We start from the raw sequence: 27850 nt of genomic DNA, 5'->3' as shown, positions 1-27850 counted from the left end.
CCACCTCGAAAAGTGGGTGGGCACTTGCCCACCTGGCCCACCCTGTTCCTACGCCTATGACATCCTGAAAGTTTGAAGGAAATCAGTGCAAAACTGTGAGTTGGACAGGTGCAAAAAGAAAATTGAAATTTGACCATGACCTTGTACCGGTTTTTCTGACCTGGTGACCTGACCCAAGGTCACCCGGACCTGAAATTTTCAGGTCATATGTAAAAAGGTTGCCCCATAGGCTGTGCCAAATTTGGCGGCGCTGCGCGCCGCCGTTTTTACGCTATCTTCGAAAAACCTTAGGGGGGGGGGGTCGCATCGACCCCCCCCCCTCCCAGGGCGAGGGTTAATTCATTTATTTTACGTCATTGCTGATCTTTCACGCTATTTCGCCTGGCCGATTACATGGCTGTAGTTCATGCAAAATACATCATCACTACCCTACAAAAAAAAAACTTCCGAGGCGGTTGCATTTCGTTCAGTTGCGACGCAGCTTGAAGTTATTTGCTTAGATCATAGATGGTGTTAGTGGTTAGCGCCTAAAGTTATACTGTTCCGCATAACACAGAGACTGCGATGCGTACCACGAGAACATCGTAATTTGTGAACTCAGATCCTCGGGTTCAGAACAGGCTAACTGCAGGCAATTTTATTAACTCAGATGGGTTTTTAGAGCGTATCATACGCCTACAAGTTTGCAAGTTTGTGACCTCATTCGGTTGATGTCTTATCGTAATGGCATATCAATTTGATGTCAAGTCACCTGACTGCTGACATAGGAAAGATCGCGGACGTTTTAGAGCCAGGGTTCGTGTAGGTTGCTGACTTTTAGTCCATCTAGCGATAGTAACTTTGCCGCATTCGTTTGATTCAGAATTCAGATGCGTAGTTTTGATGACGTCATCCGGGCATATGACGGAGCGGAGACGGAGGCGGGATCGTACGAGCCACGAGTGATGAAATGACGCCGCTCTGAAATTGGGGTAATTTAGAAAAGATTATTTCTGGTGACGTCGATTCATATGAAGGAATGTGACGTGGGAGGAAAATGATAACGTCATGTTATTAATGGCATAAATACACGAAGAACTGGACGTCATCCGATAAATGACGTGTGAATGTAAACTTAGTGGATCGACCAAATAAAGGGCAGCAACATTCTTCCATGCTGCAAGGGCGGGAGTTGGGTTTTCCGGCCGGTGTCCGAACGGTATTTCAGTGACCTCAACGAGCGTAAATACAGGTGGTGTTTCACCGGTGATAGCAGCGCGCTGCTATTCCCATTTCGCGAGCTGACGTCACACTTGAGGTAGTGTTGGAGCAATGGGCTTGTTGACGTCTCCATGGAAACCCAATTTGACACGTGTAATAGCAGCGTGCTGCTATCATCGGTGAAAAACCACCACAGGCCGGCGTACCTTCAGCGGTTCGTCAGTGACTGCTTGCTTATTGGGGCTTAAGGGCGCGCCGACTACAAGGTCATTTTGCGCCCATAACTATATACAAGTAAAGCAAGTGTGTCACGAGAAAACCGACTTAATAAAAGGCTTAAAAAAGCCTAAAAGCTGGTTAAAAAGAGCAAGGAAGGGTAAAATACTCCAAGCGTATCGTAAAAGACAGCTGACTAGGCGTAAGGACTAGATTAGAATAGACGTATGGACTAGTTGGTTTGGTATCAGATCGAGTAGATTACTTGGAATTTGATTGAACGGATAAAGGAAAAGATGTTGCCAGATAAAACCCAGGGTGACTCGTCACCCAGCAAGTGGCGGACGGTGATATCCGGAGCGATGCGGCCCAGGTAGCGAGTCCGGTCCGGTTCCAAGCGTCGACAAGATAAAAGCACGTGGGCGACGGTGAGAGGCACGGCGCACCCGCCGCAAACGGGCTGCTCATCTCCGCGGAGAAGGTGGCCATGCGTCGCATACGTATGACCGATGCGGAGCCTGCATAAAATCACTTCGTTTGACCTGTTGTCTTGCGAGCAAGACCTCCAATGCTCCAGAGTCGGCTTCACCTCTCGGAGCTTCCTGGCTCCACGCAGGCGCCACTCTGCCTGCCACTCCGTTAGAATAAAAGATCGTACAGCAGGGTAAAAATCACGCGCCGGCAATGGCAACCGACGAGTGCAGGGTGCTGCAGCAGCACGCCTTGCAGCCGCGTCTGCCAGCTCATTGCCATGAACGCCAACGTGACTGGGAATCCAGCAGAACTGAACAGATTTACCCGATTGTTCTACTGACTGAAGCCGAGCTAAAATGTCTTGAACGATCGGGTCGGCTGGATTAAAACTCCGCAGGGCCAACAGGCTGCTCAGGGAGTCCGATAAAATCAAGTAAAAAGGTCCGTCCGATACCTCAATAAAACACAAAGCCTTCTCGATGGCAACAAGTTCCGATGAAAACACCGAGGCGAAAGATGGCAACGAAAATGAACGGGTATCGTCGCCAGCGACGAAAGAACAGCCCGCTCCCTCAGGTGTTTTAGAGCCGTCTGTGAATACAGGAATAAAACCATCGTAAGAGGCAAGGTGTTCCAAGGCTCGGACTCGTGCCTCTGCAGGCAGCAACTTGCCCTTTGGAACTGCAGAAAGCGAAAGATCCACCTGTGGACTGACACTTTTCCACGGTGGAGGGGGCGCAGCCCAGGTACGACGAACGTTACGCAATGCTATGTCAGCTATTGAAAACAGTTCTTTCATGCGCACTCCGAACGAGGGTCGTAACCTTCCGTTACATCGGGTGGCATGCCGTGAAAAAACGTATGGGTACGTCGGGTGCATAGGAAATTGGCGCAGTTTCAGCGCGTACCGCATACCCAACATCTGACGGCGGAGTGAAAGTGGCGGTTCATGCGCCTCAGCAAGAATGCTGCTCCTGGGCGAGGTGCGGAATGCTCCGGTGGCTACTCGGAGTGCTGCATGATGGACTGTATCCAGGACCCTCTTGCTAGATTCACTCGCTGAATCGTAGACAAAAGAAGCGTAATCTAGCTTCGATCGTACAATAGATCGATATAGAAGAAGAAGGGTCCTGCGGTCCGCACCATAAGATGTGCGGGCGACACATTTTAAAACGTTCAGGGATTTAAAACATCGTTCCCGAAGCGTTCTAAAATGTTCTTTATACGTTAAACGACTGTCAAAAAAGATCCCAAGAAACTTCGCCACCGGACGAGTAGGAATCACCTGTCCATAGAGCTGGATTCCCAAGGGAAGGTCGCCGCAGCGGCGGCGGCAAAAGTGCATAGCGACGGTCTTCGTTGTTGAAAAACGAAGACCGTTGTCACGACTCCATCTCTCCAACCGCGTCACTGCAAGCTGCAGCTGTCTGGCCATATGCCGAGCGCTTGAAGCGGCAAACCAAATGGCAAAATCATCCACGAAGAGCGATCTACCGATCGAGACCGGCAGATCATCAGCGATGTCATTAATCGCCACTGCAAAGAGAGCCACACTAAGCACCCCGCCCTGGGGAACTCCGTTCTCTTGAGTAAAACTGCTCGAAAGACTACTGCCAACTCGGACTTTGAACCGACGACCCGATAAAAAGTTCTTAATAAAGAGGCCCATCCGGCCGCGTATGCCGTACTTGTGTACTTTGGAAAGTATTCTGTGTCGTAACACTGTATCATAGGCCGCCTCAATATCAAAGAACAGTGCTCCAAGGTGCTTCTTTTCAGTAAAACAGGTGCGTATCTCGGTGTCAAGGGCTAAAATGTGGTCAACAGGGCTGCGGTGCTTTCTAAAACCGCACTGGGCGTTTGTAAAAACACCGTGATGTTCCAAAAACCAGCTAAGACGCACATTGACCATCTTCTCCATCAGCTTTGAAAGCGATGATGTGAGAGAGATGGGCCGATAGTGGAGAGGGTCATGTCCCGACTTGCCAGCCTTCAAAATAGGAATGATAGTGGCTTCCCGCCAGGTCTCAGGGAAAGTGCCAGTCTCCCAAAGCGAATTGAAAGTTGCTAGCAGCGCCTCGAGGGCAACTGCTGGGAGATGACGGAGCATGTCGTTGTGGACAGCATCCGGACCTTCTGAGACGCTGCGCAACGAGCTGATGGCAGACGTGAGCTCAGCCATAGAGAAAGGCTCATTGTACATCGAATTTTCAGCTGTGCTGAAGTCCACGGCGGCTGGTGCAGGTCGTGAGGACGGCTCTCCTCGGCAGCGCTGATAGAGTGCACGGCCTATCGTCTCTGCGACGTGTAAAGGGTGGGATATGTCCGTGTTGTTCACTCTTAAAACCGGAAGCGGAACAGAGCTGAACCGGCCTTCAATGCGCTTCATGCGTGCCCATATCTGGGTCGTAGGAGTAAAACGGTTTAAGGAACTCACGTACGTGCGCCATGAAACAGCCTTTGCCTCTTTTAAAACGCGACGGGCAAAAGCCCGCGCTTTCTTAAAAGCGATGAGGTTCTCAGTAGTACTACTCCGGTCAAACTTTCTAAAAGCGCGCTTCCTGGCACGAATCGCATCTCCGCATTCCTTGGTCCACCACGGGACCGGAGGACGACGAGGCTGACTCGACGTCTTGGGTATGCACCCGTTTGCGGAGTCAATGAGTAAACATGTAAAATCATCTGTAGACATCACAGAGGCGTCGGCTCTGGATAAAACCGTGGCCTCTACGGCGGCCTGGAATTCGCCCCAGTCGGCCTTCCGAACATTCCACCTAGGTGGACGGTTGCCTGACACTGGGGACTCCTGGTGCTCCAGCCACACTGGGAAGTGGTCGCTCCCGAGTGGGTCGTCATGGACGGACCAGGTAAGAAGCTGAGCTAGCCGCGGACTGACTAAGCTCAGGTCCAGAGCCGATGTTTGACCGGAGGGTGTTGTAAAATGGGTGCGCTGTCCTGTATTTAAAATACACAGCGCCTCATCGCGGATAAAAGATTCTAAAAGTCGACCACGAGTGCCAGTCGTGTCGCATCCCCACGCCAGGCTATGGGCATTAAAATCGCCGACTACCAGGACCGGAGGTGGAAGCTCATCGACAAGCCGATGCAGCTCAACCACCGGGAGCGCTATACCTGGTGGTAGGTATAAAGAGCACACTGTCAGTTCCCGGTGGTTGAAATCAACTCTGGCGGCCACCGCCTGCAGGGGAGTCTGCAGCGGCACCTGGCGAGCAGGTACGCTGTGGTGAACCGCCAGAAGCACACCTCCATGGGCAATGGTAGGGGTGTCCAGGTCTCTTCTAAAAACAGAGTAGCCCTTGATGGCAAAGGTAACGTTTGGCGCTAGCTTGGTCTCCTGGAGACCTAAAACAAGGGGTGTGCGCCAACGGATAAGAGACTGTAGGTCCTGGTAGTTGGCCCGGAGGCCTCTACAGTTCCACTGTAGAATAAAAGGCGTGGTTAAAAAGGCGCAAAAAGGGCGCGTATAACATGAGGCAAAGGCGCACACAGATACCTGACTGACCACAAAAAAGGTAAAAAGCACCGAGAGAAATGCACCTGGTAAAAAACCGCAATAGCGCGAAAAAGATAAAAGGATAAAAGAGGAAATGACTAGACTGAAAGACTAGACTAGGTCCTCTAACTCCGAGGAGGCGCTCCCCCCGTAGCGGATACGGGGGTGCCCTGAGCCCTCTCGGTGAAGCCTCCCTTCAGCAGAGGCAGATCGGGCATGGCTCGGGCCCGGCTGGGGCCTTTTCGACCGGGGGGCGTCGCCCTCCGAAGGTGACCAGCTCGGGGGCGTCTGCCGCTTGGCGAGGCGCCCTGGAGCCGCGGAGGGCTGTTGCCGCCCCGACGGGGATGTCGAGGCGGCGGCCTGTGTCCTCGACACAGGCGTCTCTGGCAGCGGCGGTGGTGGCCGCCGCTGCGGAGGTGGAGGAGGCGGCGGGGGACCCATGATGGGCCGAGTCCCCGCCTCAGGTGTCTCCGGGGTGTCAGCGGCGACAGCCGCATTGGCACTCCCGGAGGCGGAGTCGGCAGACGAGGCTTCCTTAGCCTCGAGGGCCTTCTGGACGAGGCGAGCCCTCCTCGCCTCACGTGCCCTTCTCTCCTCCTCCCCCCGCCGCAGAGCCTCCTGCACCGCCGTAGACGGTCGGGGGCGGGGCGGGGTGGGTGGCGCCTTACCCTGCGCCGGGGGGCGCCGACCACCCTGTCGGCGCTGGACGACGGTCCAATCGTCTCCATTACCGTTCGCGGCTGGAGCGGGACTGGGTGGACCCCACACTGACTCTTGAGCAGCCTGCTCTGTGTTGCTCGGCGGCGCACGAGGCGCCGTGTTGTCCGCTGAGTCACCAGTGGCTACGACGGTGAGGCCGAATCGTTTGAGAAGCTGCACGAGCTGTGCTACGCTCATCTGGGAGGCATCGGTAGAGTTTGTGACTCTCACCTTCTGGGCATACGAGGTCTTCGGGTGACTCTGGTTGTACACCTCCCGGGCCTCTTTGAAAGACAGATTTCTGGTAGCCTTGATGGTCATGATCTCTTTCTCCTTGACGTATGCAGGGCAAGACCTATCATACGCGGAGTGCGGCGTCTGCCCCTCTCCGCAGTTGACGCATCGGGGGGTCTCCGAGTCACAGGTTTCGTCAGTGTGGTCCTGCGAAGCACACTTGGAGCACGTGGGTCTTCCTCGGCAGTTGTCCTTTGTGTGGCCGAAACGTTGGCAGCGGAAGCAGCGCATGGGCGCTGGGACGAAAGGCCGCACGCGAACCTTCACGTAGCCCACGCGAATCTCACTCGGCAAGTCGGTAGAGTCAAATGTCAGAATGATGTTGTTGGTCGAGACCGTGCCTCTCTTCGTCATGATGCGGCGAGCCGCTGTCACGCCGAAATCGGCGAGCCCGTCCGCAATATCCTCGTCGCTCACTCCCCTCAAATCGAAACAGTTAATGACCCCTCGTGAGGAGTTCTTAGAACGGTGGGGCTCCACTGTAAGCGGGATGGAAACGAGCCTCCGGCCGGATGCCCGTCCCTCGGAGAACACGAAGCGAGTAGCGTCCAATGCTTTCGCCGCCTCCTCGCTTTTCCTGAACTCGACCTCCAGCGCGCCATCACGCATCCGGTCACAACGAACTATCGAACCGAACCGGTCGCAGCCATCCTTCCGCTGGAAGGGCGACAGAGAGCTCAGCTCCCTGTCTGCGCTCCGGAAGATGAGGATCTTAGGAGATCGTGGACCTTTTTCAAGCACCGTTCGCCTGTCGGCCGAGGCCAACGGGCGAGGATCGGCCGAGGCCGAAGGATTGGTAAGAGTGGGGGAAGGGGGGTTGGTCGAGTTATCCATGGAGTGTGCTTGGTCTCCGCCAGCTCGGCCGCCGACGCTCCGCAACGGCGCCGCTACAAGGCCTGGGACGGCCGAGCTGACTGTACGGGACTTGGCGGCACCTTCCGCGGGGGAGAGAGAGACTCACCACCCCCCACGGTCGGATACCGCCTCCTCCCTTGACGCCTAGCCGAGTCACCGCCAGGGGCAGCGACAGATCAGTCCCACCGACGGAGGACGAGCACAAGTGCCCGAACCCCGCCGGCGACACCTCTCAGACACCACCCCCGGCGGCGTCACGACTGGGAATGGCTCCTCAAGTGCGGCGCCCCACTGAGTGTCCCGCCCTTACAGAACTCAGGGCCAAAGAGGCGTGTTGCCCAGCCACCGCGACTGGCTCCGCACGGTGGGGGGCTCAACCTCCAGGATCCCGTTGTCCTGGGGTACGGGTCGGCTCGCCTAGCCTAGTAAAACCGGCTGGTACCCGAGGGGACGCCACTCCCCTTACACTAGCCCAACTCGGCTGTGTTCCTGCGGGTGCAAAAACAACGAAAAAGGTAGGAAAAGAATCAGAAAGCTGTGATCGAAAGAAACGCGGACATCCGGTGAAAAGCAAAGCAAAAGCAAACAGAGACCGCTCAAGAGAAACAAAACCACGGAAACCAAGAAAAGTCGGGCCGTACCATCTGTCCAACCAGCGATCAAAGCAAGTCGCAAGCAAGCATGGGTCAAGCTGGGGCCGAGGGGGCGCTACTCCCCTTGCTGGCCGAGGCCAAGGCCGCCGCGGGGCAAAGGCCCAAGGAACCCAGTCCGACAGCGACCCCGGCCACTGCCAACCCCCTGCGGGGCCAATCCTGCAGACAATCCATCCAGTAAGCAAGGCAAGTCCAGGTCAAAACGCGCGTCAAGCTGGGGCCGAGGGGGCGCTACTCCCCTTACTGGCCGAAGTCACAGCCGCCGCACAGCCGGAGCCAGATGACCCCGGCTAAGCAGCAGCTCTGACCACGGTCAGCCCCCTGCGGGGGGTTCGTCAGTGACGTCACCGGTGCGCGGACCAATAGCGTGCCGCCAGTGACGTCACCAGACGGTGAGCCGGCCAGAGCCCCATTAGCGGGTGCCGACAGGGCGGTAACGCAGTCGGCAGCGCCGCCGCCGGGAGCCATTCCGCGGGGTAATGCGCCCGTTCGAGTGGCGCCGCCGCCCGGGCCGCGGGCGCTCGGTCCGGTCCGCGGAGGGCCATCACGGGAGGGTGGAACTGGAGACTGCAGCCGGCTCGACTGGTCCCTGTGGAGGCGGCGCCGGGGGTAGCCCGCCCACGCGCGGAACATCCAGCTGCCGCCGCCGCCGCCTGCTATTCTGGAGCCGTGAACAATAACGTCATACGCGCCTTTAGGCTCTTTTTTGGCGGCTCACGAACTTTAGCTAGAGTTTCTGGGCTACGAGAAAAAGTTCCCAAATTAGCAGCCTTTGTCAAACTTACGACAAAAAGTTTACCATCTCGAATATCTTCGCGTGCCTTTAACACGTCCCTTTTTACATTAGAGTGGCGGATGGTGCAATTCTGCGAATTGCAGCCATACTTCTTACTAGAAACGTTTGAATCAAAGCACAAGCTTGTCTCGCCTTCAGTTACTTTGCACGAGCGAACGATGGCGAAGGAAACTCTGTGGTTCCACTGGTTTGCTTCTTGTTGAGCTGACCACCAGACTGCCGTTGCCATTTCAGTACCGCTGCCTCACAGCCACCGGCAGGCAGACGCGGGCCATTCCGTAACATGTGTATTTGTTTGCGTGTGATATCACCCGTCGGCGCTGACGACGGCCGCAGCGGGATACCCGCCGGCCGGCCGGCCCGGGCCACGGCACCGACACACGCGCCGCGAAGAACCCAAGCACCACAGAGAAGCCATCCAGGACAGACGGGCGCCGCCGGCCGCCGGCGCCCACGGCGCCCCGGCTCGGAATGTGTGTACGGCGCCCCGCGGCCCACCGAAACCATCACACACGCACACTCGCTCGCTGGCGTCGGAGGGAGACGCTGCCACATGGCGACCACAGCTAATGATCATTTAAAACACCCAACAGCGCCGCGCCCGACGGCGCCGCGCCCGAGGGACGCGGAGACAGCAGCTACCCAGCAGGAGGCCCGGTGGTAGCGCGACGGGGCGGTAATACGACTCTGATTTCATTTACCCTACATTGAGCTCTTTAAACTGCACAGGTCCTGACTTGGAGACATAAACCAGCACATCGATAGGTTTCACCATTCGATCCAGAGCGTCTATAGTTTCGGACCACACCATGTATCCAGTAGCCTTTTCTCCAGCAGTTCACGCGCTCGTAGCGCTATTCCACAGACATCATACGATCGGGCGGTCCAATCTCGGCGGCGCGGGCGCGTCTCTCTGAGAGCGGCGGTACGCGGCTCGCCCGTCCGCCGGGCGCGGCACGCTGCCGCTCTATTGCAGGCCTGCCCGCGGTGGCGGGCCGATGGCACTGGGCGGCTCGGCGGCGACAGCCATCGGTCGCCGTCGCCAGGCCGCCAACAAATAGCACACGGCGCCCACGGCGCTCCGCGGGCGTGGCCGGACAGATTGAACCCCGCCGGCCGCCGACACGGCACCGGCGAGCGCGCACGACGCGCGGGATTGTTTGCACTAGACGAGAGAATCTCCACCAAATTTGTTCACTAGAATACTCACCATAAGCTGCACAATTGATTGACGGAGCACACTGCACGCGCAGCAAATACACACGCGCTCTCTCGGATACACACACGCATTCTCAGTCAGCGGATTGGCGGCTGGCGCACCGACTCGCAGTCGGCCGAGCCCGGTCGGCGCCGGGCGCTGCCGCGCTCGGGTCGGGCGGCCGCACCGCAGTGGCATGGCCAATCGGACGCCCAGGTCAGGACGGTAGCCCAGCCGGACTGATGACATCCGCCGCTCCGGTCACCCTAATACCTGCAACGGACGGAGAAGGAAGCCGTCAGAGACGACGCGGCGTCCAAGTCACAGCCGTTCCCCTTCGTCGGCTGCTCTCACTGGCCAGAATCGACACTGGTGCCCGGCCCGGGCCGCCCACACAGGTCGGCTCTCATACCAGCCGCCCACGCAGTCTGCTTCATTTAATCGACGTCAGTCAATGCCTGGCTTATATTGGCCGTCCGTGCGTCGCTTCAGCGATGCCATTATTGCGGGGTGTGTGCGAGAGCCCGCCGACCTACCGGTGCTGGGTAGGGGGAGGGACGGTTTCTGCGTCACCGTCCCGCTAATGCGGAGGGCTGCACTGATACGCAGCCGTTAGCAGGAGATGCTGTGATGGACCGGGGGTGAATATCCACATATTGCTGTTAAGTGCCCTCTGTTTAATGACGTCACTGGCTATCGTACGAACCAATAAGAACAGATGACCGGGATGACGTCACGCGAGGGCGTGAAAGCGCGTGAGAGCTTAAAAAAGATACTAAATGTGGAAGCAATAACAGCACATAATCTCGATATTGCGTCAAAAAGAAATAAGGAGGGTTTTGAGAACCTGATATCAGGCTACCAAAAATATCCAACAATACTACGCGGCGCATATTTTCTGATGCAACATATCAGACAGGCAGCGACCATCGCGCGGCAGACGGCTGCTGGTAATAGGTCCTTGTCGCGCATTGAGCGGCATTGTTGATATGCGGCCGGGGCGGGTATTGTTTTGGCGTACGCCCATCACTGCCAGCCGGTGCCAGTTCAGGCCGGCCGGCCGGCGGCCCAGGGCGGGGGCCGACATCAATAAGGCCCACCCCCGTAAATAAATCGGCCGCGCCGGCTCCGGAGACGGCAGCCACCCTCACCGTCCCGGCGCCGGCTAATGAGAAATTCCACGGCGCATATGCCGGTCACCGGAGCGTCCGGCGGCGCGCGCGGTCCGTCAGCCCGCCCCGCTCCTCCGGCAGCCGCCGGCTCTTTGTGCCGCGGCGACTGTGAAACCCGGCTCAGCCCAGCGCCGCTCAGACTCAAACGCGTCGTCTCCGAAATTGGCCCGCTCAGACGGCACTTAAAACGCTTCAGGCTCCGCAAAGAATGCCTCGCCATGCAAAAATGGCTCAATTTGATTGGGGAACTAATTTCCAGTTTCAATAAGCCTTTGTCTGGGACCTTTTGATGCAAATTGCCACGTGCTTGTCACCAAAGAGTGGGCACAATTAGGCCGAACCGAGTAGGCGGGCGACTTAAATTAATGTCGCGGACGGCATCTTGATGAAGTTTCATTAAGTTGGTCGGCCGGGCAGATACAAGGAACGACCGCGAGTACGACCCCCCCCCCCCCCCGACCCTTCCGTTGTTTGGGAGTTTGTAGCGGGGCCGCCGTCGGCCGTCCAAGGCGCCCGGCCGGCCGGACCAGAGCAGATAACCCGTCCGAGCCCTGACAGCGGCCGGCCGGATCAGAGCAGATAACCCCGTCCGAGCCCTGACGGCGGCCGGCCGGATCAGAGCAGATAACCCCGTCCGAGCCCTGACAGCGGCCGGCCGGATCAGAGCAGATAACCCCGTCCGAGCCCTGACAGCGGCCGGCCGCTCCAGAGCAGATAACCCCGTCCGAGCACCGACAGCGGCCGGCCGGACCAGAGCAGATAACCCCGTCCGAGCCCTGACGGCGGCCGGCCGCTCCAGAGCAGATAACCCCGTCCGAGCACCGACAGCGGCCGGCCGGATCAGAGCAGATAACCCGTCCGAGCCCTGACAGCGGCCGGCCGCTCCAGAGCAGATAACCCCGTCCGAGCCCTGACAGCGGCCGGCCGGACCAGAGCAGATAACCCCGTCCGAGCCCTGACAGCGGCCGGCCGGACCAGAGCAGATAACCCCGTCCCAGCCCTGACAGCGGCCGGCCGGACCAGAGCAGATAACCCCGTCCGAGCCCTGACAGCGGCCGGCCGGACCAGAGCAGATAACCCCGTCCGAGCCCTGACAGCGGCCGGCCGGACCAGAGCAGATAACCCCGTCCCAGCCCTGACAGCGGCCGGCCGGACCAGAGCAGATAACCCCGTCCGAGCCCTGACGGCGGCCGGCCGGATCAGAGCAGATAACCCGTCCGAGCACCGACAGCGGCCGGCCGGACCAGAAGATACCAACTTGTGAGGCTCCGCACCGGACCCCCTATCGGGAGACCATGGCAAAACTTCGCGCAACAAGTAAATAACTATGATCTCTTAGCAACACACTTTCAAACAATCACCTATCACGGATAAAAATTGTGCACAGAAGTTCGCTTGACCCGAGGCATATATGATGTAAACCAATGTTGACCAGAATACAGAAAAAATGCTTCTTTTATGAATTTATCTAGCTTGGCCATCCCCAGCTTCTGAGAATAGCGCATGCATCTCGATTAACCTCAGTTTCTAACAACAGCCTGATTTCGGAAAGCCAGGAATTGTTTTGTTCCTAAAGAAACTTACTTCTTTTGGCTTAGGCGAAGTCCCGATAAAGCAAGCAACGCTCCGCCATGGAAGCTTCGCTAATGCGTTCCACGAAAGATGCAAGCCAAACGCCGGCTTAACGCAAAACCAGCATCGCCTTTGTTTATGCCTAGCCTAAAGAGACTTCTTGAGGCTACGAGTCGGACAGTGTCCAGCAAATTTGCGATAAAATGAGCTAAACAAGCATACAAATAAATATTTGCTCGAAACAAATGGATTTAATTTTATACTCCCAAAATGTGATTATACTGAATTACAGCCTACCGGGAGTTTTGTCCCGCCCATAGCCTTTCCTTATCAGTCAAATGATTGCCTTAGTAACTTGAAGCTTAGAAGCTCTAAACCGACCAAGTCTATCACACTATCACCCCTAACAAAAAATTATGGAGAACGAAAAACTGAAGGGATGATGCTGTCTAACAGAAAAAAAAAACACCTCAGGCCGCCATCTTGCCCTCCGCCAGGACCACAGCACGTTGGCAATACGAGCAATGCGAGCAGCGCCGGGCCGTGAGCCGTGGAGCGCCGCACTCACCTGTAGTAGTTGGGCTTGAACGGACCGGCCTTGTTGAGTCCCATGTACTTGGCCTGCTCCTCAGTGAGCTCAGTGAGATGGGCGTCGAACGAGGGCAGGTGCAGGCTGGCCACGTACTCATCTGCGGCGCACAGAGAGACGCAGGTTACATAGACAGACAGACAGACACAAAGACACACAGGCATCTCTTGATCGCTGTAGTGGTGGACACATATTTCTCGAAGGCGATGACAATATGACGACGGATTAGCCCAGACGTGTTCACTTCGTTTTGCCCAGAAATACGCTTAATTTGATATTTGACTTGAAAAGAGCAAATGAAAAATTGCAGCACAACAGTAACTCAAAACTAATGGAAACGAATCGCTTGTGACGTCAGACGACTTCAACGGAACAAAACGTGCTCAAATATCGCGCGACACCATTTCTTTTCTACATCGGTAAACATCTTCAATAGGTTCATAACGCAGTTCCGAGACGCAGACGCCTTTTTGCTTCTTTATTGAAATAGACGGAGGGTCGGCGCTCACATCGCGCTCATACCGGTGTCTATATTGAGGACGCGGCGGGCAACTCGGAGCCGGAGCTGGGTGCCGCCGGCGGCGGAGGGCGGGGACGGGGGCTGAGGCAGGCAGGCGCCTCCGTCCGTCAGTGGCTGGGCGGACGGGAGGAGCGGGAGGTCCGACGGGGGCTTCCGCAGACGGGGGCTCGGCGGTAAACGCTGGATGCTACCGCCGCCGTGTTCATGGACGAGGGACGTATGGAGGACTGCGGACAGGAGACCGGATAACGGACATGATAAGACTGGCCACTAATGAGTCTAGTACAGAAGAGCGTCAGAGAGGGTCCTGCCATCTTGCTACCACTGGTGGACTTACCCATCTTCTTGGGCAGCAGGTACACGTCAGCCTTGTAGCGTCCAGCTGGGGCGTTGAACAGCTCGATCAGCGCCAGGGCCTGCGGCACATACCACAAAACGGTCGTCAAATGGTGGCGGAAGACTCGGGACCCGGCGGACACAGGGACCCGGCCAACTGAACAGCACACGGAACAGCGCACAGCTGTCAGAAGCGGCAGAAGGGGACACCCCAAACACGCCGAACATACCCCGACACGGCGGGTCGAGCGGGGAACAGAGGGACAGCGCACCGTTTGCTCGACCCCGTTCAAGGTCCCGCCGTGGACGGACTGAGGTCGACCCCGAGTTCGGACCGTTTAATGCAGCTGCACGCGCCAGCTGCCGCCATTAGCAAATAGCACTTAACTGGCGAGATATTTAAAACGGCCAGCTCTGCGAGTGAAATATTACTCTGAGAGCCGTCCCAGCTGCAGGCTCCGCAGCAATACATTTATGAGATTAATTCGAGCGCTGGATTGCCTGAGCTGTTCAGATGGATAGACTTGGCGAACCATTTAATTGTTTTAAACATCCTCAAAAAGGATGTCACATAAAAAGCGGCCAGCACGGCGGAACCAAGGAGATCCCATTTCTCAGATATAATCAGCCACTGCTGTAACACCAGACTGCTAAACTTGGCAAATCCCATCTGACGTCAATGGGCTGCCAAAGCCCGCAGTGACGGCATCCATCCGGTACGCTTCATTTCCACCCAACTAACGCATCCTTCATTCAGTTTAATAGTCATTAGCGGCGCTGTTACAGCCATCGGGAAGGCGTTCCAGAGACTGACTGGGTCATTTGGTGGCGCCCGGCGCCGGTGGCGGCCGCTCCCGAATTAGCCGCTCCGATAAGAGGCGCACAGTGGGCGACAACTGATCGCCGGCGGCCATTAATAACCAGCTGCGCACTGCCGCTGCAGAAGGCGGAGCAGTGCGCGCCGAGCAGAGTCCGGGACCCGGCTCCGGGCGCCGCACACTCGCACCGGCACCCGCACAGAGCCGCCGCACACTCACACCGGCACCCGCACAGAGCCGCCGCGCAGCCCGTGCCGCACGGACGCCGCCCGCCCGACCGGCGGTGACGTCAGCGTGACGTCACACCTGGGGCCGGGCCGACTGCCGGCGTCCGGGCATGAAATCAGCCGGCCAACTTTGATCATATATCATGGCGGGGCGGCGGACGGCCCGACCGGTTCGACGGTACGGGGGTGGCGTCGGCAGTGGCTCCGGCTCCACACGCCCGGCTGAAACCGTACCGTGGCGCGACCGGAGCCGCCCGAGCGGCGAGCGATGGCCACCAATCGAACCCAGGCGACGGGCAGCGGTGCCTTCTCCGAAATATCAAGACGAATTCGCCGCAATACCATTTGCATTCAGCGTCGGTTGGCCACTTCCGTCGAGTGTTCACCGAAGCGGCGCGGTCGCGGCGCGCGAGCCGTTCGGCGGAACCGGATAATGTTCCTCTATATGGCCCGCCGTCCGTCTGCCCCTCATTTATATCCGCGCACGGCCGGCGGAGGGGTGGCGCGAGGCGGCAGCAGCTGACCGAGAGACGGGCGACCGTCGGAAGCCGTCCCAGAGCGTCCCAGCACGCGCCCGATGAGGATTATTTGGGTGTGGGAGAGCCGGGCGTCTGCAGTGGTCACGCAATACATAAAGAAGACATTTAAGTAAAACAAGTTTTCACACTGCTACAGTCATGGGAGCGACAAACGCGAATCACTCGTCACATAAAGGCGACGATTACCGCAGCAGCGATACCACTGTGATATCGCCGTCATGGGATTCCCATGACACAATGGACACCCATATCCGCTCATGTTCCACCAAAGATCGATTGATCGAATTTACGGCAGACCACTGCATCAGTGGTCGCTCCATTGATCACACATCACCTGTCACTTAGCATATTAGCGGAGTGACTTGCGTCGCATCACTCAGACAATCTATAACACGCGAGAGACAATATATCGCCCGCCGCCCAGTCACCGGGCGGGAGAGAGTACCGGATACGGGAGAGAGAGGGTCGCGTCGGGTCGGGTCGGGTCACTGACCTGAGTGGCCGCCGAGATAGAGACGACGAACGAGGGCACGCTGGAGCAGGTCAGGTTGACCAGCCGGCCCTCCGCCAGCAGCACGATCCGCTTGCCGTCCGGCCAGATGACGTGGTCGACAGAGGAGCGCACCTTCTCCCAGGTCAGCTCGGGCGTGCGGAGCGAGTTCTGTGGGCAGGACAGGTCAGCGGTCAGACGGGAGTGTACTGGGCGTGATACCTCTCAGTCTCATAGGTCCTAAACTGCAGCCTGCCGCTGGGTGGAGTAACATCGCAACTGGAGTTTAGCGTCACAAGACCACGAAGCGTCCAAGTATTTCATGCATGATTGCATCTATGTCAGGGAGGATACATGGCCTTTGTTTAATGTGTTGAAGTGATACAATATCCATGAGGACCATTTCTGTTTCTTCGCTTGATTAGGATTTGACATACGGCTCTCTCATCAGGACTGAGACAAGATTTGAATCGCTATTTACAGGCTGAAAATAGCAAAACAATTGGTTCTCTCATAGAGTGGAGCTTAATTCTGGATTAAGCTTTCACAGGCTCAGTAAACAAAGTAATTACATGAAGCGGCACTTCATTACTCGACATTAAATAGGAGTTCAGAATAAATACACCCATCACCGCGGCATCTATTGAACTTCCCAGCGATCCAGCCACTCGGCTGCACACCAGCGCCCGTGGCGGCAGCCCTCCGAACCACAGCTTCCCCGTTTACTCACCACGTCGATCTCGGTGTTGGAGTGGCCCATGTTACAGAGCAGGGCGCCGTTCTTCATGCGGTCCATGTGCTCGCGCGTCACCACGTTCTTGTTGCCCGTGGCCGTGATGATGATGTCCACGTTCCGGATCACCTCGTTCAGCTTTACCACGCGCAGGCCGTCCATACTGCCGGGGAGGATGACGGTCAGACCGTGACAGGACGCGCATAGGCGGAGATGACGGGAAAACGCTTTTATAGCTCAAATATGTCTTGGTGATGGGCAGAACAGATTCACCACATCACCACAGCCCAACAATGCTCAACTTGACACATCCAGACGCACTAGAAGTTGACGGAAACAGTAAGTCTTGCTGTTTTTGAAAAACAGCCGGTAGATGGCAGCAGTGGTCAGCGCCTGAAGGTAGGCTGTACCGGAATACTTTCTGCCGGCTGAACGAAGATTGAGGGCTGAGGAGCCGAAAGGAAATTAAAATACTGGAAAGATCAGAATTCAACTGTAAGAAATAGAGACAAATCATGGAAACATGAATGCTTATTGCTTATGCCATATGCAATATACGTATGAATAAATGGATCGGGAATGGAAGGGTGTGATCCTGTAGCACGCAGCACACACACCCGGGCGCAGAGTATGCCCCCACCTACCTGGCCTGCAGAGCGCAGATGGGGTCGATCTCGGCCACATAGAGCACACAGCCGAGCCCCTTGAGGGACTGGCAGCAGCCCTTGCCGACCTCGCCGTAACCGCAGACGATGGCCTGCTTGCCGCCGAACATGATATCGGTGGCCCTCTTCAGACTGCCGGAGGGGAGAAACAGGTCAGCCAGGACTCGCACAAGACGACCTCACCACTTCCTAGAGCAGCTTTACAAATGTAACTGCACAGAGAAGGTGTAGTTAGTCAAGACTGCATACATATGAGACATTTGTCGGTTTTCAGATGTCGCTTCAGTTGCGAAAGCTATTTCGTTGCAAGACATCCGAGTTGATAAATGGCAAGGCCTCTGGGCTTCTCAGGATAACAAATGGACCTCGCGAAATAAAACAAGTGAAATGATACTCAAAAGTCCCTAATTTTACATCATTACGTTGTTGGTCAACCCAATCCCATTCAAAATTTTACGGCAACTAATCTTCGTTGATGCCCACGAAATTTTAAAGAGTCTTAGCTGCAGTGTTTGAACTACGACATTTCCACGCCAGAGCTATCTAGGACAGGATGAAGTAGCTTATTACGAGCGAGCGAGCGCAGCGAGCGAAGAGAGTCTTTTCAATATAACGGAAAAATCTCAGTATGAGCGGCCCGGCCCGGCCCGGCCCGGCCTGTAACGCTTTTGAGAGGCTCATATCTCAGCAACCGCTGGACCGATTGGACTGCGGTCTTTTTTGCTGGGTAGCCCCACCCCTTCTACCCGGAAATTGACTACTTTTGATACACCTCAGTGACCGTCGTGGCACGTGCCACGTGAAAAGTCAAGGGTGTTCAAGCTGTTTTGCAAAAGTAGTGATTTTGAGAGGCTCATATCACAGCAGCCGCTTAGGCGATTGACTTGCGGTAATTTTTGTAGGGTAACAGCATCCCTTCTACCAAAAATAGGATACTCTCGAGCGGTCTCGATGCATGTGGGTCACCCCCAGTGCTCGTGCAAAATACAACAATAAGAGGTGTCAAATTTGTTCCCATTTTAACAACTCTGTAATTACTGGGGCGATTTCGCTGAAACTTGGCATACAGGTAGGCACCCTCCAGGCAATGCATTCCCATGTGTTGCGGTTAAGGTGCTACTGCACGTGCGCACGTGCAGGGGGCGCTTCCAGATCTCGAGAACGGCTGGGCCGATTGCGCTCAAATTTGGTACACGGTTGGGGACCAGTTAGTAGGGTGCCGTGCAAAAGTCAGTTTGGACCCGTTTGCACGTGCAGAATGCCGCTTCCAGATCTCAGGAATGACTGGGCCGATTGCGTTCAAATTTGGCACACGGCTATCGACCGGTTAGAAGGGTGTTTTGCGCAAGTCCGTTGGAAGTACCCTCTCGCCCTTCCGCACGTGCAGGGCTCACTGTCTCGCTCGCTCGTTCTTCGCCCAAAAGGCGTTTTACTGGTTTAATTACTACAAACGAGCTGGAACAATACAAATTTATAAAAACGTCCCGCATGGTCTGTTATTAAGCCAGCACACTGTCAGGTGTGTCGGTGGCAGGGCCCATTGTTTACGACAACGCGACCGTACTGCAAAACAAACAGCTCGACAAAATATTTCCGGAAACTGATTGTGAACATGTGTCGCATTTCAATTACAGCACCAACAACACAAAAACAAAGAAGCGAGAATACGAATAAACACAGACAACTGAGCCCGTGTCTGTGTGCCCAGTCACGTTCAGTAATGGAACCTGAGATTACGAGAGCAGCCAATACCGCGCCGCACCTGTCAATGATGCTCTCGCGGCAGCTGTAGAGGTTGTCGAACTTGGTCTTGGTCACAGAGTCGTTGACGTTCATCGCCGGCACGGACAGCTTCTGCTGCTTGCTCAGCTGGTACAGACGGTGCACGCCCGTCACCGACTCTTCCACAATACCTGCACATGGTCATGATGTTAGAGACACGGAGCGGTGAGCACGGCCGGCACAGTGACAGTCGGGTTGGCACACTTCACTGCGACAAGACATTTCAATTAAAAAAATCATGCAGTGGCTGATTGAGATGCAGTTGCTGATTGAGATTTAAGGCCCTGTAAAAATAATTCTAAACAGAACACAGACGATTTTTTTGGCAAAATCTTCAATCATTTAACCAGATTTAGAGCTTCCCATCAAGTGCGCATATGTATTTGCACGGGTTCTGACTAAAACTATTTAATTTCTAAGACGTGCTCGAGAACAACTTGGTAGGATCAAACTTCAGGCTGATTATTCACATCTGCATTGACGGAAAACCTCCCAACGCCATAGCACATCGCTTCCTCGCAGAGCCGTCAGATGGCCGGAGGGACAGCAGAACCATCGGTGTAGGTGGCGCTGACTCACCGCGAATCAGTTTGAACATGGCCGGGTACTTTTTCAGCATGAGATGCGTGGCGTCACCGCCGTCATCCAGGATCATGTTGGGCTGCCAGTTCTCGGCGTTGATGCACTTGTCGATGCACCACCAGAAGTCTTCCTCGGTCTCGCCGCGCCAGGCGAACACCGGTATGCCTGGCAGGACGAGGGCAGGGAGCACGCGTCAGCGCCCGTCCGCGTCAGTTTACAGTCCCCGGGTTACGACGGGACGTAAAATAAGAACGGAATTAAATCTGGAAGCAATTAGAGCGCAGCTGTTGGAAGGCAGGCAGCTGGCGCCGAGTTGTCGCGGCTATTGTCGAGATTCGGCGTATCGCTAGGGTCGGGTCGTAGCTGTTTGTCATCTGGGGAATCTAGGGGGTACTCGAGGAGCGGAGGGGGGGGGGGTAGGAGAAGAGGCACCCGGAGACGGCGCCAGCTGGTAACCACTGCCACAAAATGGGTGGCGAAACAGAACGGACCATGAAATAGACGGAAGGGGATTGAATACGAGATTCACTCAGAGGGCATCGGGAAACTAAAGATAAAGTAATCATTTTGGCTACAACCTAACATTCAAATTAGCTGGACACGAAATCATAGCAATATGAAGGTACCAGGCGCGCAGCCAACTTAAATAATTACGTTCGACAGACACTTCAAGCAGCGAAAACTACAGACAAAAAAGTTGGGATGAGTATCGAGGGTGCAGTAACTTCTCTGTAGCCAGTGAGGCAGTAATGGCTTTTCCGGAGTTGCAAACAAAACAACAACACATTATTAATGCACCATAAGATAGGTACGATTAATGTTAGACAAAATTAGACGCTCGCTGCAAACATCACATGCACCGCATAAAATATCCAATAAAAGATAGATGTTTTAATTAGGTCCACCCAAATGCAGCTTCATAATAGCTGATATTAATTTCACGTTTAATAGCATTCATTATAATTAAAAAATTGCAATGATACTCTTGACTAACCTAGTCGCTCAGCGTTCATAAGGACGCATAAAACACACGACATAACCTCAGCACTTGAACTTTATACCAGCTACCGTGTGAATTCCAGAACCACCTGTATAGCAATTCCATCTGCAGTTTCTTTCATGCAGGTGTTGCTGCATGAAAGTGCTCACGTGTTGCTATGGGCACTATCATTGACCTATAATAAGTATATAATAAGTATAAGTATAAGTATAAGTATATAATAATAAGTACTTATTATAGGTCAATGGGCACTATAGATACAACCGATACAACAATGCTGTTCTTGGGAGCGTCCGATGAAATTGTGGGTTCTTACTCAATTCTTACTTTTCTCGGCGAGGGCGGCGGCCACCTCGTTCTGAGTGGAGTAGATGTTGCAGGCGGCCCATCGTACGCTGGCTCCCAGGGAGATCAGCGTCTCAATCAGCACCTGAAACAGACGCGGAGGAGGGGGAGTCAGCAAATCGGCAGACAGCAATAGAGGGGACGGACGGCCAGCAAAGTGGGCACGAACGGTCGAAATGCAGGAACAACGGGACGAACAGTCCTGAAGACAGTCTAGGAGCCAAAAGTCAGAAGACGGTAAAAGTGGTCAGCAGAGTCTGTGTGAGGGGGCAGAAGGGAGCCAATGTGACAGCAAACGATCAGTGGAAAACGTACGGGGAGGGGAACTAAAATGTCCAGAAGAGAAAGATAATGGCCGACTGACAGCTGGCCAGACATTCAAAATAGGACAACCGGCAGGTGGGTGAAGACTGAAGAGGAACAACGACAAGAAAATGGTGTACTAAAAACGAGCGGACATAATTGAGCAGTATGGGCTCCGTTAGATGAGCTTAGAGACAAAAGACGCAAAACGAAAAATGATTAGTCCATCCATTAAACATTTGAGCGATTAGACAACCTTGGAAACTCGAAAGCAGTAACATTGCAAAATTGCATTCCAATTTCAATGGCACCATCGTAAACAAAAGCAAAGGATCTATGGTAACAATATATCACACCCAACTTTCACACCCAACTCAGATCTAATCAACACCCAACTTTGCACACCAACACCAAACGATCCCTTCGATACCCTATCACGGCAGGGTTATCACTGAAATTACAGGGCCACACGTTAGGCCCGCGGCGCAATAAAGGGGTTTTACCAGCTCAGCAGAATCGCCTCGGGTCCAGCCGGCCGCAGTGGATAGGATCGGGGATAGAGCGCTAGGGTTCACTGTGCAGAGAGCGGGCAGAGTCGCCAATACCGGCCGTATTGAACGACGGCACGACACGATCCAGCCCGCTCGGAAGTGTCATATTTAAAATAGGAGGGAATACGGCCCGCCAAAGGATCGGCTCCATAATATCGCGATGTGCCAATACAATCGATAGACTATTATCAGCTCCACTGTCAGGTGACTGTTGCAGAAGACATTTCATTTTGGACTTGGACAGGAGGGATTTACGTGCCTTTCCACCTGCACTGCATGAACTACCGGCTCGATAAAAAATGCCACCGACATTATGTACAGGACGAGACTGCATTCGGTCGATGCTTCCACTATTCCCCGGAATGCTGCACTGATGAAGTACCAGAGATTGAGCCAGGCACAGCCGGACCCAATACCAACGATACTTAAAGTGACCATCCCACCTTAACATTAGTTTTGAGTTGAGATAGCCAAATTGGTGGCCAAGGCCTGAAAATACCGATTCGGGCACTCACAACATCGAAAAATGCTCGGAGATATGGAATTTCAAACTTGCAGTTTTAGGATTCTAGGGGGCTAATGCATTGGGATGCCCCCTTAGAATTTGTGACGTCAGTGGTGATCTAACGATTTTACAACCTTATACTAACATCTTTGTGAAGCAGTGGTGGTATATGCTATTTGCGCGCAACATCTGCCGCAAACGCCGCACTTCCAAAATGAAGTCGCTAGAAACAGCGGAGATCCCAAAAAAGTAAACAAAAGTAAAAGTCTAATAACTTGCAAACCGGTGAATACTTTTTTTCGGTGAAATTTGGTATATATTCGTTTTTGCTCTTTCTGAGCCGAGCGACATCACTTTAATGCCAATTCATTAACTTTTTGGAAGGTGGGAGGGTCCCTTTAAACTTTTCTTCTAGTCGGGATAAGAATGGCGGTGGAAGCGAGAGAACTGACGTCGCATAGAACTACATAGGTCTAACGTCAAGATACATGGGCTGGGAGTGCGAGTGGCGTAATTGGTTCACAAGAAACAAAAACTGCCCTCCGTCAAAAACAACTCCCTGGGATAAACGAAACAGGGAGATAAAATGGAATATAAATCATATGCCACAAGCAGAAAATGTAGTGCAGCTGTTACGATGACGCAATACACTCTTGCCACATACTATACTTTACCAGTATAGCGCCTTTTGGGGCGACTAACGGAGCGAGCGAAGGGGTGAATCTTGCACGTGCGAAATTTCGAGGGGGTACCTCCAACTGACTTGTGACTTGTACACGGCACCCTACTGACCGGTTTCTAGCGATGTGCCAAATTTGAGCACAATCGGCCCAGCCGTTCTCGAGATCTGGAAGCGGCACCCTGCACGTGCGCACGTGCAAAATGGGTCCCAACTGACTTTTGCACGGCACCCTACTAACCGGTCCCTAGCCATGTACCAAATTTGAGCGCCATCGGTCCAGCCGTTCTCGAGATCTGGAATCGACCCCTGCACGTGCGCACGTGCAGCAGCACCCCAACTCTGGCACATGGATATGCAGTGCCTAGTGGGTGCCTACCTACATGCCAACTTTCAGCGCAATCGGCCAAGTAGTTACCGAGATATTGCAACAATTACAAAACGGACACCTCTTCGTTTTGCACGTGGCACGTGCATAAGGGGTCACCCAAATGCATCGGGAATAGTCCAATACTTGGTAGAAGGAATGAAGCTACCCTACAAAAATTACCGCATGTAAATCGGTCAAGTGGTTGCTGAGATATAAGCCTCGCAAAAGCGTGACCACGGCCGGCCGGCCGGCCGGCCGGCCGCTCATACTCAGAAATTTCCGTTAATCTAAGGAAAGACTACGCTCGCTTCGCTCGCTCCGTAATAACGTAACTACACACTTCCACACCGCTCCCCTAGATACAACACTCTGGAATAAGACCACGATCAAACTGATGCCAAACTTATATAAGCCAATAAGACGCCCATACATCTATTATCATCCAAAGTTAGAGCCTTATCCCCAACGGACCATTATACCACAGGAGGAGCTTTCCTCTGCTGCTGGCTGCGGTGAGGGAGCCGCCAGCCCAGCTCAGGCTGGTTGTAGTGAAGGAGCCAGCTCAGCTCAGACTCGCAGCGGTAAGGGAGCTAACTCAGCTCAGACTCGCAGCGGTAAGGGAGCCAGCTCAGCTCAGACTCGCAGCGGTAAGGGAGCCAACTCGCCAACTCAGCTCAGGCTAGTTGAGGCGATGGAGCCAGCTCAGCTGAGGCTCGCAGCCGTGAGGTAGCCAGCTCAGCTCAGGCTCGCTGCAATGATGGGCCACTCAGCTCAGGAGCTCCGTCAGTGCCGGCACCTAGCTCCATGTATTATGTATGCGCACCACCGCACGCGCTGGGCCCGTCACGCCACTCATGCCAATGTCAACACGCCACTGTAGCTGGTTTACCGGGCTCGGCCGCTGCCGAATGGGTCCCGTGGGGTCCGCCGCACTGGAGGGACCGCGGCCATTGCAGCACGTCTGGCCCGCCGAGCTGCCCATTGTAGTATAGTAGATACCTGCCGCTCTGCCAACAGTACTAACACCTGACGGCTGTGGGTGCTATGGAAGGGAGATCGTCTCCTTCCCGGAAAAATCAAATTCAGCTGTCAGACGTCACGGCGAGGTTGTGTTACCAGTGTTCAGATCTAGGACAGGATAAGAATACAGATCTAAACCACCGCCTGAGGGTCGATACTTCGGAGGCCATCGGAGCTGAGGGCTGAGAGCGACCGGATGAACTTCCAGCCACCGCCGCCGCCACTTTTAGCACGCCATAGCCTATAAATTACCACAGAGTCGCACAGATATGAGACGTGCCCGGCAGCCAGAGTGAGCATGACGCCACAGACGGCCCACAGTCGGGCCATAAAGACCAATAGTGACGTGAGGGAGGCGACGGTTTCGACAGACGTCTGAGGCGTCAGAACCATTCGGCCCGACGGCGTCATTGCGGCACACGTTCGCCGCTTGGGACGAGGTAAAAACGACACAACCATGTGGCGAATGCCTCCTTCGGAACACGCTATGTCAAACTATGAAAAATGAACGTGACGTCAACTGAGACAGAAATAGACGAGCAGACTGGGACAAAACCACGGCTTTCCAGAAGGAAAAAACCGTCCATAGTGTTTTATTGCCTATTCAAGCATGGCGCACACGACACTCATTACCTGCATACTTATAGCTGTTTGGACTCCTTGATCTGTGGAAGCGCACCTCCCTACGAGGATAACACTATCGTTAGATCATCGCGGCTTGGTCTGATGACATTGATCAATGTGTATCGTCGATATTCAGCCCCCCCCCCCAAGCTAGTACCACTCCATATGTTGACCGGGCAATAGCAAACGCGCCGTTTATCGAATATTGGATCACACCGACCACCGTGCTCATTGATGCCAGTGCAGTATCAAGGCAAGCGTAGCCAAGCCGATACATGGATGCGACCGATATAGGACTTTTCAGTGCCCACCCGTGCCCCAATTCGCTATGTAAAATTACCTTCCATAAAAAAACATCATTCAAGGTCCTGCCTTGGTCAGTACTGCTCCTAGTTCGTGGTTCAAAACTGGTTAATATTCATCCGTTCCAACCGACTTCTGATAAACAGACCACAGATCACACCCGGACATCCTAGTCCAGAGTTGGACGGCGTGGGCTGGCCAATTGGCGTCTTCCCAGCGTAGTTTAGACATGCCTGACTCAGTCCGGCTCCCGTTTAACTTCACTGCACACGCACGGCGCAGCGGTCGGTGCCAGCCAGCGTTAAATTCGGCCACCGCAGCGTTCGCCGCGGGCAGTTAGTCAGCTTCCGGCCGACTGGTGGAGCAGAGACCGGCCGAACCGAGCCACACCCGGCTGTTGGCGGAGGACACACCAATATCGGGCCTGTCCAAACAGCACCTGCCGCCACTCCTGGAAGACGTCGCACCCGTGCGAGTGGAACGAGCATCATGATCACCCGACAGCAAACGGAATTTCCAGAAACAAAACGTTACCTCTAGGCTCTAACACATAGAATCTATCCGATCGACACGCAAAACTAGCCCAATCGACACATACTAATGAAAATAGAGCTCCGGCATCTCCTTATGCAAACAGTGGCATGTGAAAAATAAATTTGATAAAGCCAAAGACGACAATTTATGGCACCAAGTATAGGGCGCATATATCCGTTTGTGCTGCCATTAACATGCGCAGTACCGACTGGCCTTGGTCGCCAGCCATTGAGCGTGTCACGCGAGCTCTAGCAATAGCGAGCGGTGCCTGGCTCAGCGGCCGGCCCCGGCGGTTTGCTCGTCAACAAATCGACCAACAGGACATTCACTGTCCCAGCGGCCCGGTGGGAGGGTGGACAAAAATAATAGCGAGCGGACGATAAAACTGAATGAGTGGACGTACAGGGTGGAAAGTAATTACGCGAACATGTATTTTCTTACAATTTCGCCCGTCAGTGGAGATTTTGTATGAGTGCGGGCTGTCATGGAACATGATTGGTCGTGTTTGTTGTCGCCTCATCTACCAAAAGTGACCTTACTTTGAAAAATGACTTGGAAGGTCTACAACACGTCTCGACTTCGAATGGTGCAGACGCCATACGCTGCACAAGACCACAATGTGCAAAGATCGCAATTTGGTGTTGCCAGGGAAAGCGTTTGTGATTATTTTGGCTGGATTGGTGCGGAAGGGACTCGGAACGGACTCGGCACCATCATTACTCAATTACACGTTTGGTTGAAGCATAATAAAACTTAAGAGGACTTAAAAAGCAAAGCCGTTGGCGGCAGTAAAACCTCGGCGAATTCAGGCGCCGAATGGGTGGTCACCATTTCCGCGACCAAACGACAACAGTCGATCCGAAAACAGGCGAAATGGTTTACTATGGCCGGGTACCCGATCTAAGATATCACGATTCATACATAAATCCGTGAAAATTCGAAAATCAAGCCGTACAAACAATCGAGATGGCCAAAATTCATGAATTAACAGCAGGATTGTCAATCTAAGTTTTCTAAAAACCGGCAAACCTGAACAGAGGAGGACAGGCAGCTGGCTTTGTGGTTGGGTGAGACATCTTCGAAGCTATTTCATCCGTCAAACCTGCAGAACAACGCGTTGGGGGCTGCTGATGTGTCCGACGTCCCGCCCGTCCCAACCTTCAAACATCCGGCAAAGGAACACACATCAGCGTGTTATGAGCGCCCGGATGGTGTCAGAATTGCATGTAGTGGCCAAAAAGGCAACCAAAAATAAAGAATACAACTAGTGGAACATCCTTCCAGACGAGTCTCTTTATCTAATCCACCAATGCACCAAAAGGGGCAAAATGATTGAGCGCACTTTTGTGCCCGACGCAAAGAAATTCTTCTTCATGATTGATAAAGTCCTTCCTCTCACGGCCAAAAAGACGCAAGACTGGTGCTTTGAGAACCTGTTCTTCTTCTGGGCAAATAATGGTCAATATGGGAATAGCCCAGACGTCAATTTGATCAAAAATATCCAGGCGACTCTTCAGGAGAGCGTCTAAGAGCTGCTAGTAGCCACCAACATCGATTGCCTCACCAGACAGCTCCAGGAGGCGTGGACTAAGCTTTGGCCAACAGTGCTTGACATGCTCATGTCAATTATGCCTGAACGCCTTTGTCAGTGTATCGCACATAAATAGGAATACATGAAAGGATGAAATTTTC

At 54.2% G+C, this 27850-nt stretch overlaps 1 protein-coding gene across 6 annotated transcripts in view; it reads right to left on the bottom strand.

Annotated features, from left to right (window-relative positions):
• Positions 1–8975: 8975 nt before the first annotated feature.
• Positions 8976–27850, bottom strand: part of LOC122379565 (adenosylhomocysteinase-like 1) — a 64213-nt gene continuing 45338 nt past the window's right edge. For 5 of the 6 annotated variants that reach the window (XM_043361858.1, XM_043361859.1, XM_043361856.1 and 2 more), the window contains 9 exons: positions 21252–21354; positions 19922–20089; positions 19323–19473; positions 17540–17692; positions 16893–17058; positions 16166–16333; positions 14090–14168; positions 13212–13332; positions 8976–10172 (listed from right to left, as the gene is read on the bottom strand). In XM_043361858.1, the coding sequence (XP_043217793.1) occupies positions 10166–10172; positions 13212–13332; positions 14090–14168; positions 16166–16333; positions 16893–17058; positions 17540–17692; positions 19323–19473; positions 19922–20089; positions 21252–21354 (1116 nt within the window). In that variant the 3' untranslated portion in view covers positions 8976–10165. Of the gene's footprint in view, positions 10173–13207; positions 13333–14089; positions 14169–16165; positions 16334–16892; positions 17059–17539; positions 17693–19322; positions 19474–19921; positions 20090–21251; positions 21355–27850 lie in introns of those variants that run through there. The other variant, XM_043361855.1, reaches the window with a different exon arrangement.

The sequence above is a fragment of the Amphibalanus amphitrite genome, unplaced genomic scaffold, assembly GCF_019059575.1.
Source record: "Amphibalanus amphitrite isolate SeventyFive unplaced genomic scaffold, NRLGWU_Aamphi_draft 000080F_arrow, whole genome shotgun sequence".
NCBI lineage: Eukaryota > Metazoa > Arthropoda > Thecostraca > Balanomorpha > Balanidae > Amphibalanus > Amphibalanus amphitrite.
Note: the sequence above shows the minus strand (reverse complement) of the source record. Positions and strands in the feature narration are given on the sequence as shown.